Below are 17,362 nucleotides of genomic sequence, written 5' to 3'. Positions count from 1 at the left end.
CCTCCCCTGCGCTCGGTGAGTAAAAAAGGGTGTGTAAAGCACACTGTCCAGAATGAGATTTATGCACATTAAAATACAAGCTATCTGCTGGGGGTTTATTTGTCTGGATTTCACTGAAACAGACACGAATCATACATAGCTTTTGAAATCAAACTTTGCAGTAGGAAAAAAAAAGTTACAGTAAGGCACAGGGAAGGGCAAGTGGGAAAGGGGATTGTTCTACTTTTTAATTAAGAATTTGGATGGCACAGCATTTCCTAACTGCTTCTTGCAAATGAAAAGGTTTTTTCTAATGATACAGCTCATTCCAATTTGCAAATGAGATCTTTTGAATGCTGTAATTTTAGCATGACTTTTTAAGAGCTTTTGCTCTTATGATACTAAACATTACTATCTTATAAATGAAAAGTGAAGTATCATTTGACTTCAACTGAAGCTTGTCATTATCACATTGCAGCAAAGCGAGATCCTAAAGTCAACAGAAGTTTTGCCATTGGTTTCAATGGGAGTAGAAGCAGGGTCAAAATCCAAGGGACTTGCCACAACAGTGAAAACACTTGCTCACGTATTTGTTTCTTTCACAGAATTAAGCTAGAGAAAATGAGCCTAAACCTCAACTACACTATGTTAAATGGCGAGACAAACTGTGCTTCCAAGCCTCCTTCTACTTTCTATGACTCAGGGAAATACAGGGTTGCCAAAAAACCATCATGAAACTTCATGTTTTGCTTAGGCTGAGCAATGGACAGTAAATACACCCACAACTAATCCACTGTGGGTCTCTGCCCATCCCTAATGGCAAACTTCTTAGACAGTTAAGAAATACACAGCCAAGGTAGCACAGCTGAGTTTCAATGTTAGCAGGAGAAGCTTATACCTTTAGCTGTAGAGATTTGAGTCCTCTTTCTCCTGGCATTGAGCACCTCAGCTGATCATATGTAAATACATTACAATGGATATTAGACAGCTTAAAGATGAGGTATTAAAATATCTGTTGTAATGTGTATCCTTTGGGACAGAGATCAGATCCACCAAGGGAATACGGAGAACGACACCAACTTTAAATTCCAAGAGTCAACCCCTTTGATTTCGCAAAGTTCCCTTTTTGCATTCATTCCTCTGGATTCCACTCACGTCCACCTGTTTATTTAGAAACCAGCTTTCTGTGAGAGGATTGCACCTGTACTGCACCTGGCTAATTCTGGGAAGTGCTAAAATTGCAATTAAAACCAAGTACATGCTCAGGTGTCTTTCTAAATAGGAACGACTATAAGTGAATGTTCAGGAGATTTCCTACATCAGGAACCTTGTTCATTCCCCTCAGAAAGCAAAGATTCCCCATCAAAAATTCCTCTATGAGCAACTTCTCTTTTAAATTTTGTCTAAGAAAAATACTGTGCCATAGCACATTTTTTTTCCGATCAGCTGAAAGCAAAGGGACAGCTTGCTTTTTGATGTAATTAATTATTTACATTTCATCTGTGCTCCTCTTAAGGTATGTAAAATAAGTTGAAATAAGGGTGAATTAAAGCCATTCCTGAAGCTAACCTCTCTAATGTCAGTACCGTTCTATCTGGCTGAGCCTCTGGACTAGAAAAATGCTCTAGTCTTAAAAGGGGCACTGAAAATCAAAACTGCTTTCAGTGATGCAAAACTGATAATTCACAGAAAGCATACAAGAAAATTTAAGGAAAGCAAAGAAACAGCAGAATAGTGAAACAGAAAGGGAATATAATTTACATTTACTTGGTAAAGGGGAAATAGTGCTAGGCTTTTCTTTTTAGTAAGGTATATTCGGGTGTAGAATGACTTGTGGTATATTGTCAGGATACCCAAACCTAAAATTGAGTTCACATTCAGCATTTGAATTTGGGACTTTGAGCCATCATTTATTTTAGCAAGCCTGTTGCTCTACTAAATTATGTTTAAAGCAGACCCGTTATATTTTCTCAGCTTCAACAAGAAAGCACATCCGTATATTTTGATTTAATTAACTCAGTTTTGTCTTTAAAAAAGACACTATAACTTACAGTCTGATGTTCAAAGTGAGGAATGTGGTAAATAAGGATTTATTTCCTTTCACATTCTGAGAAGAAAATAGTTGGAGAAAGAAGCAAGAGGAAAACTGGTGCAGAATTTGGAAAATCCAAATTCAATTCCTGCCTAACGGATTTGAACCCACGTTTCTATTACTAAGGCAAGTTCCCTCTTCACTAGAGCAGTAAATACTTTTCATTGATATCAACCTTTATTTTGGAGCTCCTCTCATAGCAATTGAGAGAAACACACGACAACACCCAAATGGTTAGGACATGCTTTGTAAAGTGCAAAGCCCACATTAAAATCTGCTCTTGTGCTGCAATTACGTTACGAACCAGAGCCTTCAGCTGCCTTCTTGAAAAGTGCCCAAGTCTTAGGTCTCTCCAGTTGATTTGTTGTTTTCCCCAAAAGGGTACTCATGAAATAGTGTCAGAGATTCTGATTTCAGGAATACCCTTTGGAAATGACTCCATTAAAAAGTTGTGTCTAACCAAAGGATGGCACTGGCAGTTAATGAAAACACAAGCATCAGAGACAGAGTCCTACTAACTAAGCACATATTCAAAAAAAGGTTCTGCAGAAAGTTGTCAGCAATCACATTATAGAAGCAAACTATAGAGAATAAGGAAGCTTGACGCATCACAGATGCTTACATGTCCCTTCCTTTTTGCCACAAAGAAAAATACTCTTGAGTTTCTTTTTAGGCAACAGATTGAAATTTCTCCTTCAAAATAGAAATAAAAAGAACCAGCACTGCAGCACTGTTCCATTTACATATGCTTAGACTAGTCAGCTGCACATTGGTATTTGTGACATAAATCAGTCTGCAATTAATAAATAATTATTAAAGCTTACATCTTTTTAAAATGTCCTCCATTCTTATTTAATTAATTGTATTTTCACACTATAAGAATACAACTCAAAAAATCTCCTTTGCATATAGTCAAAGCTATTGTTATGGAAAGCAGGTATAAGTCATTTTAATTTGTGAGACGCAAGAAGGAATTTTAGAATTTTTTTTAAATTAACTGTTGGAAACTAGATCACTGTAAGAGATGGATAAATTACTGCAAATATTTTCACCTAAATTATTTTTTTTTTCCTTCAACCATTTCAAACAATACATCTCATTGTCTTTCAATCACAGAATTAAAACTGAAGGAACAGGTTTCAGAATTGCTTTAAAACAGCAATGCCAAACACTGAAATTATACTTTGTCGTATTCAAAGAGACTAAAACCATTACAAACTAGGTACAAATGATTTTAAAATTATTTGTTTCAAAAGGGACTGGCCTTTTCCAAGATGGGAGGGGTATCTGAAGAGCTCATCCTTCCCTCACTTGAATCTAAACCCTGAAAACATTCAAACCTGACTCCACGCCAGTTAACACTGGGGATAGGGAGGTCTCGTTTTGTGGAGGTGAAGCATGTCTTCAGATCCCATTTCACCTTTCCCGTGTTCTGCATTCATATGCACGCCTCTGTGGTCTCCTCTTACATCCACCATCAGAGCTGTTTTAGAGGGTGCAGACTGCCATCTGAAGCACAGCTCCTGGCTTACACTTCGCATTTAAATTGTCCAGTAGACTTGCAAAACCTCATCATATATTTCTGTGTGAAATGGCAGCTAAAGTCACTCTTTTCTGAGCTTAAACAATGGCTAGGGGACTTTTTTCTCTACAAAAGACTGCAGTATTAAGGACAAAACCATCAGAGATAATCCAACATTTCCGCCAAGATTCATCTCGTGAATACCTCCATTTGCCCCGGTTAATTTAAACCGGGAGCATACCTAATGCTTGGACTTTATTCCAAGCAAACACTGATACGGAACAGGTTCCAAGATGAAACTATGGAAGCTACAGGTAGGTCTTTCACTCCACTATACTGAAGTATATTCCCATTCTCTAACACAGGAATAAGGCATATACATAAGATGAAGCCAGGCAGGACTGCTCGGCAAGGGGCAGGTTGGTTATCCTTCTGTCCCCACCACATTTTCTGTTTCACCATCAGTAAAAGCACAAATTTTTAAAAGGAACTGTTCCAGTATATTTCATCTTCTCATTCCAAAATTTTCCCCTTTTTTGAGTTCCCCCACCATTTTAACTCTTCCAAGTCAAATAACAGGGTCCTTAGAGATTATGAAAGTTACAGTTTTTGTTTGCCTTTGTCGTAAGTAAACTTTTATTTATTTATTTATTTTAAATCAGCAGGGAATGTCTTAGTAAGATCTCCTTGACTGACCAGTAAGATTGCTAACTTTGCCCCCTTTGCCCCTAGTATAGAGGGATGGAGAAGAGGAACTTAGTCTAAGCACAGACTCAGGCATTTCAGCTCATCACTGGGCAACTCTGCCCATAGCTGCAAAAAAAGACGATGGCTCCTCCAAGGAAAATAAACACACAAGGACCCTTTAGAATTAACACCAGCTAAAACAGACAAATATCAAGTGCTTATGATTTCCAGGGCAGCTTTGAGTGAATGAAGAACAAGGAGCAACAACAAACATTTACTAAATAGTTGTGCACAATTAAAGTTGAAGCAGTAAATACATGGCCCATCACAATTTGATGTTAAGTATACCAGCAGGAGGAAGAAAAAAAGTCCTGAAGATCTCTTTTAAAGTATTATCATGTGGCACTGCCTAATAAAGCAGATGGGAGAGGTTCTTAGGTGGACAGTTACAGTGACTCTGGTGTATCCAGTGTGTCTGTTAACACATCTCTTTCACACCTTGTCAGTTTGACTTCACTGGTTTCATTAATAAACTTTTCTGTCTTGGTATTTCCCCCATCCCAAACTTGGTGCTTGAGTGAGAATCATCCTAATGAGTTAGCAGGTAGTAGCTTTTGAATGGCAAGAATGTGAATCTGTTATTTCCTTGTTTATGGATTTGAATCTTATGTTGGGGGGTTAGTTTTGAAGAAGATAAAAGGTAATTATCATCCTGTGTATAACTAGCTTCAATAACAGAGGTTACGATGGGGAAATTTCTTCTCCCGCTATAGTCAGAAGTCAAATTACCACACATTTTACTTCCCTAGTGAATCATACCTCTCTAGAGGACTGGTTTTGCTAAAGCTCCTATTCACCTGGATGATGCCCTGTTTATGGCTCGAATTCAGGAAGGCACATATGTACAACCTGCGTTCATAATTTTCCTGAAAAATCATAATCTAGGCTCACTGAAGTATGAGGTGCAAAAAGTGTGCACAATATAGCACAATCTTAGTCTTCATTAGGATAAGCAGTGTTAAATACCGCTATTTGTTTCTTATTGCATACATTTCTTTAGTTCAGGATTGTGATTATTAATGCTATTTTAACAACCACATTGATGCCAAAAATAAGCCAAAGGGAAAAATATATGCAATGCATATTTTTAAGAGGTGCTTTTATATCATAAATATGCCTGCTTGTCTTATACATTGCCAGAATGTTTTAAAAATAAATAACTGTAAACATGAAATGATCCAATATTCAAATATGCTACGTACCCATAGCTTTTCTCTGTGTCACAACAGAAAGTCAGGTGATAAACGCAGTTAGCATTTACATCAACAGTTTCCTTTCTGCCTTTTTAAAGTTTTTACACAGTAACCCATATCTCTTCACAGTTGCATGTCCTTTCCAGGACAGACTAGAAAAATGATTACATGTGGCTACAGAACACTTCAGGTTATTCAGAAAACAAAATAACTTATCACAAATAAAGTACAGATCTGTTACAGCCACAGTTAGGCCTTATATTATAATATATTGCTATAGTTATATTTTAAAGCAAGATTAAGCTCAAACATTTGGCTCATAATTCATCTGTAGAAAAGCCCTGAGTTCACATATTACTATTCAGCTGCTTTTCAGGATGAAGGCTGAAAGCATCAACATGATTCCTGTGCATCACCTTGAGGAGTACAGTAAGACAAATGTGGTAAGGGATCCAGTAAGCGTGAAGCCATAGTATTTTTCCAAACATACCTGCTAACTGGATAATGCCATGTCTTGCAACATCGTAGTAAGGATGATTGATATTTAACTCAGGATCCTCAAGTGGTGGAGACATAAATGTTTCTTCCTGTTCTGACTGTGTATCTTCCGCTTCATCTTTCTGCAGTTCTAAAGGAGCAAGCAAGAATGCTTAAGTGCTAATGAACAAAGAAAAACTTATGCCTCTGATATATTATTGAAGGGTTGAATTTTAGTTCAGTTTGACAAAAACACAGGCCTTTATCAGCATTTGTAGCAGTTTCAGATCAGTTTCTTGTTCTTTACCCTTTGTCATGTGTGGGAAAAGCAATCCTTTAATACCTCAAAGCTACCTTCACATTCTCCTGAAGATTATTATCTGCTGTGATGCTCACAGAAATCTCAACAATGACTGGACAGCTGGCAAGCTGTGACCTTACTATTCATGACTGCTGGTGTTGTCTCATCATTTCCTACACTCCCACAATGTTTTTGTTGCATCCATCTACAGCTTCTTGTCTTTTACTTCAAGGTTGTCCACATGGGGAAGTCAAAGTTTCATTACGTTAACGTGTACATTGACAGCTACTCCACATTAACACACCATGTGAATGCTCTCTGAGAGCAGCTCGCTACCTTGCATGGAGGTAAGTAGTAAGTAGCCAAGTGCAAACAAATCTCCATTTCACCTCCCTAAAACCCACTGTTTTCCTGAAATCCTTTAACCTTCTAAACTTCCAATACGCAAGGCAGCCAAATGTCCATCCAACGTATACTCCAGCTAGAGGCCAAGCAAAGGTGTAGAAGTCTGCTCAAAAGCCCAGTAAAATCAATAGGCATCCTTCCCCCGACTTCAGTAGATTCTGGACTAGATCCTAGAATTAAAATCTACTCTGCACTGAAATGAGAACCACAAAGTCAATCGATCTTGTTCCAGGGTTTTTTGGTTTTGTTTTTTTTTTTCCCCCAAGTTTTTTCCAAACTGTTGTAAGGTTCAAAAAGAGCTGATCCTAAGTACATATCCAGTTGAACAGAGATTCTGGGATAATTACTGTCACTAATGTTTCTACACTATTCAAATAAATGTCTTCTAGAAACTGATGGGAATAACGTTAAATTGACACACTAACACACAAGTGTCTTGGTGGCTTAAGAGAAGAAAAGGCACATGTAAAGAGAAAAATTAACGTTCTGATAAGGTGCACCACCCCTTGTACATCATCCATCTCTTTTTATCATGCAAGTTTTAATAAGGTAGAATTAACAGTTTTATCTGTAACATTATTAGTGCCACTTTAAAAAGTACTTCAAGAATATTTTGCCTTCTCATCATCTGCTTATTTCATATGCCTTGACCACCACGCAAGACACACTAGGGCAGAGAGAATATATATTAAGTATTGATTTCAGCCAGATTTATGTGCCAGTAGCTAATAAGTGTTAGAGAAAAACTCTTACTAAATATTTTGGAATGCTTTCCACTCACAGTTTCTCAGTATCTTTCTATCCTGTAAACAGCCACATGAAAGCTTTATTGTCTCATTCTTATTTTTAATGTGATTTGTACCAAAAATGCATTTCACAAGGATGAAAAATGCCACTAGTGGCTGGGCTTCTCAAAGACAAAGAGGATTCAAGAATACGTGTACTACTTTTACATTTCTTTATGTCTGAATTCACATTAAAGCCTCCTCAGAAAATAAATCAGCAGTCCTATAGGAAAAAAACCCCCTGCCTTTAGAAATACACCATTAGAGTCCTTTTCGTACACACACAAAAGTTTAAATTCTTATTATTATCTGCAAAATGTGTATTTTTCTACCCTTTAAAAGTGTATCATATATAAAAAGCTACGCTAACCTTAACTGGAAAAGTATTCCTTCACTTTAAAGAATGTTTTTGTCCCAAAAGCTGGGAAGAATAATACAAAAATAATGCAGTTTATGAATTTTACCCTTTTTTAATTATTTATGTCACGTTAAAACTCAGAACAAGGAAAACACTATTTTGTTTAATAGGGGTTTTTTTTTCTATGTCTAAGCACTGTAACCGCCTAAAGTAACAAAAAGCTGCAAAGGGGAGAGAGAAAAACAAATAGAAAATGCTAGTCTGTGGGGATGTGAAGCAGGAGCTGTGAACCATTTACCATAATCCACTGAAACTTAACAAGCTTTATTAAAAGTGAAATGTATGTTCAAGTTAAACACAACAGAAACAAACAATATGTTAACTACAGTCTTTGGTACAGAGAAGCAGAGGCTAACCCCTTCTGTAAAAAAATCATTTTGTACTATACATAAAAATGGACAGGTTTCCAAAGAGCAGGGCCAAGGATTTGTAACAAAGTATGGATATCAAGCTATCTGGCTTTGAGATGTGCCAAAGAACTAGAGAAGCAAAGTAAATACTCACGCCCATTTGTACTGCACTTAATTCACAGGGACTAAAGAAGTCCCAACAGTAATCATATATACTGAAAAGCTAGTTAATCCTAACCTAGTAAAAGAATTCTTTGTATATTCTTTTTATTTTCCTTTTTTGTTGTTCTTTAATGTGTGAACAAGAGGACTGGAGCTGAAGAGATGTTTCATCATAAACACAAATAAAAAAGAAGATGCATTGTTCCAAACTGCGGGAGGCCTCAGCTCCGTTTTTCTCCTGCAAATGGCAGAGGAGTTTATTGCCCTGCTCCGTGAGCTACAGCAGAGGATCATCTGTTACTACTCACACTGTTATCACTGCTCAACCCAGGCTGGGAGACAACAGGAGGGGCCCGATCCAGAGCTTGCCAAGGCTGAGGGGAAAATTGCTTTCAGTGGGTTTTGAATCAGGCCCTAGGAGTAAAAAGGCCAGCCTGCTGCTGCTGAAAGTCATGACACGGAGAAGTCAGAGCTAAGGGGAGGGACAGGGAAGGGGAGACTGAGGTGGCAGAGAAAAAAAACCAACCAAAAGCGCAGGAAGACTCTTGCTCTGGGGTTCAGCCTGGCATCCTCAAAACCTCAAGGAAAAAAAAGTAACACTGATCTTTCAAAATGATGAGGCCCCTAATGCCATGGTCATATTGCTCAGCTCGACTAACATGCAGAGATAATACGCAATACAGCAATCTCTATGCTCTTTCAGTACTTGTCTGTTTGGAGTAATGACTCCCACTTGTGCCACAATACGTGATGATGGTGATATTCCAATAGCCTAGAATTGCACTAGGAACATCTACCAATAATTCATAAAAGCTGCATTTATTAAACTAACCTTCAATCCTAATGGCTTTAATAGGGTACACATCAGTACAGTGGCTGTAACTCATATTGGATTGCCCCAAGAAGTATTACAAAATGTTGGTGAAACCTCTCACTTACTGAAGATGCTCTGTTAAATCACCTGTAACTCCACACAGATGCCATTTGAAGTATAATAAAAAAATATTTACCTATTTCAGCTAACTTCTCATAGTCAATCTCAGCCATGTTTCTCCTTAGGAACAAGTCTATGCAGATCTTGCTAACTGATTCTTGCAGGATGAAATGGTCCTTGGGTCAACCCTACAAAAATAAACAAAGGTACCTGTCATCACACTGTGGCATATTTTACACCCTATACAGATATAAAAAGAAAACAACCACAACCTCCACCCTGCAAATCCTACTGCCCGATTATTGTTGAGGAAACAGCTCATCTACATTTGAGCATCATTTTCTTACAACACAGAGTACTACAGAAATATTTTAAAACAGCGGTCCAAAAAAGAAAAGCTACGTACAACAAGACTTTCAACAAACTGATCTGGTTTTATTGGGGGTGGGGGGTGGGGGTGGTGTGGGAGCTGTTCTTTTAAAAATTCATCACAACTGCGTATTAATTCACTTCCGGAAAGAACATACGCCTTATTTTTTTCTTAATTTTATTTCTCTGATAAAGAAGATATATACTCCATACCCTCACACCAAAGTCCCTTATTCTATAGCAGGTTTAGGTTTTATTACAGGAAACGTTTTATAACGCACATTTCACATGAAAGAGCGTCATGAAAATTTCAAGTGAGCATTAACATACAAAAAACTGAAAAACCAGCACTTCCTGTGCGTAATCACTGCTTTTTGTCAAACGCTCTGTGGAGTGCTTTGTAAACAGAATACTAAGTAACACACCCAAAGCGAGCATCAGGAGTGAAGAATACGATTTAGAAGATGTGTTTCCCCAAGCAGCTGCTCCAAGCAGCAATACGAGTAAGTACTTCCCTTAAATTGAAAACCCAGGCTCGGGTGTGGAGGTGAGAAAGAAATTGAGCTTTTCATGCTCTCCTTTTAATTTAATTTAAAACCCCTGTTTTATACCAGTTTGGTTTCATCTGAAAGCTAGACACCATCCTTTTTTTAACCAGAGAAGGGATATATAAGTAGTTTTCTAGAAATAAAATGCACATCAACAAACCAAGTAAACATCTGCTTAATTATAATAATAATAATTATTATTATTAATTATAAGCAGATGTTTACCTATTTTGCTGAGGAGGGATTAGTCATTGGAGTGACAACAGTTACTACATGTGTGAACTAAAGCTGGGCTCTAACCAGCTAATGCAAAGTCTATCCTTTGGGTTTCAGTTTATACAGGCAAAACAAATTTGCATCCTCATATATGACTACAGCTCCCAGGTACTACAGTAAAACAAGAACCTGCTAACCGTCACAATATTTAAAACAGCTTCTGATGGCTAGTGAAGGTTTTCCATAAATCTTCAAAACATTTTACAAATCTGATACTTATGTAATAGTAATTATCACCAAAGGCATTTCCATAACTTGTTGCACTGCAGATAAAATATGAACATGGTTCTACCGATTTGAACATTTCCAAACACTTACCAACTATTTTATAACAATCTGCTTTGTTTCTTGTTGAAAGTGATTACCTCCATTTACAGGAAACTCTCAATTTAAAAGCACATACACAGGAAAAAGTCCCATTAAGTTCAAAAGCGAAAATTATGCAATTTCTCCCTGACCAACGTTTTTCTTAAAAAAATGAAAGCAATTCCGGGCCAGATATATTTCAGTTCGTGTTAATTTTACCTCATGGTATTCAAAATTATAATTCCATTGGTTTTTTTAATTATGATGCAAAAAATACTTAGTGGTTGACATTCCAACCAGTAATTAATTTGTTTATTATTATTATTATGAGTGGTATTCAGACATTTCTAAAATTAACAGTTAGCAACTAGTGTGATAATGCATGCTTTTTTAGCAACTGATTTGTGGCAGCTATGGTAGATGATTTAGTAATTGACAAAATTTGCTCATAAGTACTTGGTACATTATCTGATCATGTGTACCTGTATGGTCAGGAGTAAATGGTACATAAGTATCTACTTTGAATAAAGAAAATTTTAAAACATTTTTGAAGCAAAGTGTAGTTGCAAAAAAAGGAAAGCTGACTTTCTCTATCTTATATGAATGATTTCCTCCCAACTTTTTTTCCTAAACAAAATGGTTACATTTTGTAGGAATGTAATGATACTGAGAAGTTTAAGGGGCTCTGAATTCAACCTACAGCTCACACTTGTATTCACACCTCTTAGCCTCCAATTCCACCAAGTAGTTCAAGCAGCCCTTTCTGCTCTTTGCTGAAGCTGGAACTTGACCACAATAAGCTCTTTGTGACTTATTTTTCTGTTACGTTTTTCAATTTAGTTTTCAGAGACTACCACTTGCATCCAGCCAAACTTTCAGAACAAAGAAAGCCAATGTTCAATATATCTGATCTTCACAGACTTCACCCCAGCCAAATATTTCCCAAACCTCTTATAAGGAAATGGGGCACTACCTTCCTTCTAAAGTATCTATTTACACCAGGCCTTTCCATCCTATTGAATTTTAACCGTAAATCATAAATAAAGTCATAAATCATAAAAACTAGGCTATATCTTCGACACTAGAATGCTTTTCAGATGACGTGAGTCATGAAAGTCTCAGTGAATTCATGGAACAGAAAAAAAGCCATCTCCTTGAGCTCCCAACTGAAAAAAAAAAAAGGATACAATCCTTATGCTGCATAGCATTGAATGAAAACCAATTTCTCCTTCGTACTAATTGCCTACGCTATAGTTAGTAGTGGCTCAATCTAAAGAGGGCAGATTTAAATCTCTCTCAAAACCTGCTGAAAAGCATCTGGCTTTTGAACACCACAGTTACTGTACAAGTGAGAGCAACTATGACAGTGTTAAAACATTTGCAAACGTTTAATGCACAAAGTTACTAGGAAGCTAGAAATAATTTAGACGGAATCAAAGAAGAAGGGAAATGGGGAAGAAACCATCTGCCTGGTTTTCAGCTTACTGTTCCCTTGGGGCAGCAATTAGAAAGTTTCCAGTTACAAGACAAATTTCCTGTAGCACCCTCGGAAATTGATTTCCCGTTGACCGCAGCATTCTCTGTTCCTAGGAGATAACATAATCTCCTTAATAGCGTTCCATGCCACGTATCACTGTTTCTAGTAAACTGTCAGATTTAGTGCCTTCCCCCACCTCGCCCCACCAAAAAGGCAGTAAAAAAAGCCCCAGAAAGAACCAAACCACAAGCCTTTCATTAATAATGAAACTTGGAAGTACTTTACAAAACACCACATCCTATATCCCTACACAGGCAAGGTTATTACTTACTGACATCCCTAAAAGAGCATTACTTTATCGAAAATGAAGGCAGTCACGCACGCAGAACTGCTTGATAATGAACTCACATCTACGGATAGCCCAAACAAAGGAGAGGGATTCCTCCCAACATTTGTCAAGGCGCAGACGTCTTTGATGCCTATTCTTTTTGTTCACTCAGCTGTCAGATATGTTCTTCTTCAAATTTAAATAGTGTGGTTTCTCTTCTCTTTTTTTACCTGATGTTCTTGCCTTCCACTGATATTCTTTGTTACTTTTAAAAGGTGTGACACAGCTCACCATGTAACATCAGTCTGCAATTTCCATTTTGATAGGATGAGAATTCTGTGTACACCCAGTATTTGCTAAGGGGTATCATCTACAAAACCAGGTAAAGTGGTTTCAGTAGATTATTTTATTATTTATAATACTGCAGTAACTTCGCTATGGAATTTATAAACACAGCAACATATGAGCTGAGTGCATAATGTACTCATGAAAAGTGGATTCAAAGCATCCTGCTTTTCTTCCCATAGTTTGTCTGTACTAAATAGTATTTTCCCTCAGTGTATTTCCTACACAATGTCTACCAAAACCAAAGTCCATGGTCTTCATTAGCAGTTTGTTTCAGGTACTTGACTTCATTTATTCATTTGTTTTCATATTTCATACCGTGGCCTTTCAATACTTAAAGGGGGCTTATAAAAAAGATTGCAACAGACTCTTTAGCAGGGCCTGTAGTGACAGGACAAGGGGTAATGGTTTTAAACTGAAAGAGGGTAGATTCAGACTAGATATAAAGAAGACTTTTTTTACGATGGGGGTGGTGGAACAGGTTGCCCAGAGAGGTGGTAGATGCTCCATCCCTGGAAACATTGAAGGTCAGGTCGGACGGGGCTCTGAGCAACCTGATCTAGTTGAAGACGTCCCTGCTCATTGCAGGGGGGTTGGACTAGATAACCTTTACAGGTCCTTTCCAACCCAAACTATTCTATGGTATCCTTTATGACGTACCATTCTCTGTTGGCAATAGGTTGGTGAAAAATCAGCTAGACCATGCATAGGAAGTAGACACCAAGAGGACCGACTGCCATTTCAAGGACTGCTTTGGCTCTAGTTCAGCTAATGTCAAAAGCCTGCCTTGCTATTCAGAGGGTCTGTCACAACCTAGACCGCTTTTTGTGACAGAATAAATAAAATCAAGAGGATTACTGTATTTCCACGTATACAAAGCATGGAGTAGCTTTTAAAAAGGAAACTCTGGTTCAGCAGCAGAGCAGTTGTACACCCAAGCAAGTAATACAAGTGGTACAGTTGATGACAGCGTTCCTTCACTGCTCACCACCTCTCCACAGATCAGCCTTTTCCTCCAACAAGCTCCCCGTCCCCAAACTCCCGGCTGCCTCCGCTGCAGCAGCACCAGCGCCCGGCCAGCTCTTCTTGTTCTCCCAGCTTCTGCTCCCGATCTTGTGCAAAATGCTGTGGGAGTGGGCAACCTGAGGGTATGAAGTACATACTCACTCGTTTTAAAATACCAATACTTGTTAACATCGGAGTTAGTAGAGATCTGTATTACAGGTGAAAATATGGAAAATCCATTCTTTGGAGTTTCTACAAATTATCAGACCATAGAAACTCTAAAATTTCACTTGGCAGCAGGTAGGGGTTTTGTTTTGATTTGGTTTTTAAATCTATAGCTGCCATACTAACACTTCCCAGCTACCCTCTTCCCTCTCTCTTGCTTCTCTTCTTTCTTTGTGTCAGGCAGCTATTGATACTGTATACGTAAGCAAACAAGTAGCAGAGGTTTACACATAGGACCCAGATTCCCCCAAACTTTTGGAGGCATTTGGTATAGTATTTCCCCTGGAAAAAAACTAAAGAAAAACCCACCACTTTTCCTGTGAGAGGTGGTGCCTCATTTGCCTTCCGAGCATCATGACAGTGAGCAAAGCACTGCCACCACTGCACACAGAGAGGCTGCAGGTAGGGAGATGTGGTATAGCCCTGCTTGCTGCTGTACCTTCACCCAACACCAAGGGATGAAGGAGGAGGGAGCCTACAACCTACAGCCACACTCTCTGTTACATCTGACAGCAGCTTGCACCTTTGGGGGAATATACAGGGCCCTAAAGTCAGGCCTATGCTCTGTGAGAGAGATGCATATATGTGCAATGTAAACACCTAACTGTACCTACCATGCTGACCAGATGAGAAATGGGAAGTATGTAAGGAAAAAAAAAAAAAAAAAAAGAGAGACGGATGGATGAAACCGTTCTTAAAATAAAGAGGGTCTCCTGTTTGCTGCAGTGACTTCTCCTTCCACACTGAGAGCCAGAACAGATTCAGCCCACAGCCTGGACTCCCGTACCCTGCACAGATGCCAGCTGCATAACCAGGCTTTGCATGCAGCAAGCAAAGCTGCACGGCTGCATCTCCAGTTTTGCACTGAACCGAAACACCTTTTTCAAAAAAATAATAAAAAAAAAATACTGTGAAGCCTGGAAAAGTAAATATTCTAGTGTTATTTCCACACACCAATATTGATGAGAAGTGTTACTGAACTCTGAAATTCAGGAAAGTTTAAACAGCCTTAATTTTATTAAATTTTCCATTTGGGCTCTAATCCCAAATTAATTTTACTACTGTAATAAGTTCCATTGATTTTAGTGCAGTAAAGATAAATATACACAAATTCCTAGAACTGGCCACATTTCTCTGCAATGTCAAAACCCTTTTAACCAAACCTTCCATGAAAAATTCATTTTCAAAGGAAAAAATAATTCAGCGAATTGAAAAAAAAAATTTTTCTGAAGGATGATACACAGGTTAGTAAATTAATATTTACAATTAGAAAATTATTATTTTGAAAAGTTCAATGCAAGTTTACAAAAGGTTATCCAACTACGTATGGCTATTTCAATCAACTTTAAACGCATAATAGCTATTCTTAATCGCGTCTATATAAACTGATTTCCATATCACTTAAGACACAAAAATGTTAGGCTACAATTTAAAGCAAAATAATAGAAATATTCCTGCACCTGTTCAGCATTAAACTTGTGCATAATTTTTAACATCGTTTGGGTTCTTACATGTTAATTTGACATCTCTGTTCTTTCAGAATTAACAAAAACAGTAAAGAATCTACACTGGTTAAAACTACCCATCTCCACACAAAATAACACTGTGCTATACTATCACTTCTCTGTCCCAGAAATAATGTAAGAACTTATCTGTTTGTAAGGCTAAGATGAAAAATATTCTGTTAAAATGGAAGAGTAAAAATAAAAATTAAATGCATATGGCCTTAAAAAGAATCCAAAGACTTTACTCTTTCTATATCATCTTAGTTTGGGAATTTTGAGCTTCTTTTCATATCTTTTCATGATCGGAGAAGAAGCACACACAAAGGTTAATTCCTGCAATGGATTGAGACACAGCCTTGAAAAATCAGAAAGAAAGGAAGACAGTCTCCCTGTCACGAGCCTCTGTGCTCTACCACACCAAGTTACACACCGATCAAACAGCACTGATTTCTCCGAAAGCAATTTTCTACTAGGCTCATCCATTCAGTGCTTGGAAAATAGAACAGCGTTTACTTGGTGATGGTGTATATTGCCCTAAACTTGGAAAGAAGCCTAAGTTCACGCAGCAGTTTTTTCAGTATTTACTCCTGGATAACTACTAAAGCATGATGCTTTAATTACCCAACCCCCCAAACACCTGAATTGCTTTGTTTCTTTCAGTTTTGAAGCCACACGGCAATGTGGCTTTGCCTCTCCAACGCCTGGGCTGCTCGGAGCACATCTGTATTGCCTATCAGGGCCGTGAAAAAAATAACTCCGTGGCAGTGCCACCCAGCACAGCCTGGCTCCACAAAGAAAGGCTGGCTGGTGTCTCAACTTGCCAGAGCAATTACTGTGGCAAGCGTGCTACGGGTAGTTGGCACTTCTGCGGTCCTCATCCCCACAGTGCACGACTTCCCTACAGAGCCTGCACCCCAAACCCTGCTTCCTTACTCCCAGGCGTTACTGCTCTTAGGTCTAGGGACTCTGGTTTTGATGTCAATTTTTGCTGGCAACTCGCCCCTGGCTTTTTGTGCTTACACTTCTCTAACACTCCCACTTCAAGATGGGATGGATAATCCTGTCTTCTGTTCAGTCAAATGGTAATCTGGTAATCTGGCAATGTGAAGAAGGAGAGGGAGTCAGTGACCTGCTACTTGCTGTTCCCTCCATGACCGTGTTTTTAGTCATACTTCCCTGCGCCCATTCAAGTGGCTCTTTATTCCTCCCTTGATTTAACTCCTCTCACTTTGTTTGCCTGCCTTCCCATCCACCAAGTTCTTCCTTTCTCCTTCTTTCTGTCTGGCCATCCCCTTTGCTCTTCTCTTTGTTTTCCCTTCCACCATGACTCGCCCACCTCCTCCCCAGTTCCTTCACTGTGGCTTAGTTCCTCTGCACATAATTTTTCACCTGCAACCACCACCAAATCTGCTGGTTAACATAACCCTCTGCTTTGCTGATATCCAAGTTCTCCTGCCTGAAGTTCTCGCTCTTCTCATCTCTCCCACTGCCAGCACATTTCGAGCTCTCGGGCTGCACAGGAATAAATGAATCTCCAAGGCTGCAGACCCTCCCAGGAACACAGGGGATGAAAAGTCCCTAACTGCAGAAAAGGTGTTTCTGAAGTCCACTAC

General features: G+C 38.5%; 1 protein-coding gene across 1 annotated transcript in view; it reads right to left on the bottom strand.

Annotated features, from left to right (window-relative positions):
* Positions 1 to 9,497, bottom strand: part of ARHGAP8 (Rho GTPase activating protein 8) — a 55,766-nt gene extending 46,269 nt beyond the window's left edge. The window contains exons 1-2 of the mRNA XM_059816508.1: positions 9,442 to 9,497; positions 6,024 to 6,161 (exon numbers count right to left, since the gene is read on the bottom strand). Coding sequence (XP_059672491.1) covers positions 6,024 to 6,161; positions 9,442 to 9,478 — 175 coding nt within the window. The 5' untranslated portion in view covers positions 9,479 to 9,497. The remainder of the gene's footprint in view (positions 1 to 6,023; positions 6,162 to 9,441) is intronic.
* Between the last annotated feature and the right edge of the window lie 7,865 nt (positions 9,498 to 17,362).

This window comes from Gavia stellata, chromosome 4 (assembly GCF_030936135.1).
Source record: "Gavia stellata isolate bGavSte3 chromosome 4, bGavSte3.hap2, whole genome shotgun sequence".
In the NCBI taxonomy this organism is placed as follows: Eukaryota; Metazoa; Chordata; class Aves; order Gaviiformes; family Gaviidae; genus Gavia; species Gavia stellata.
The sequence above is the reverse complement of the archived record's forward strand: the minus strand, read 5'-3'. Positions and strand labels throughout refer to the sequence as shown.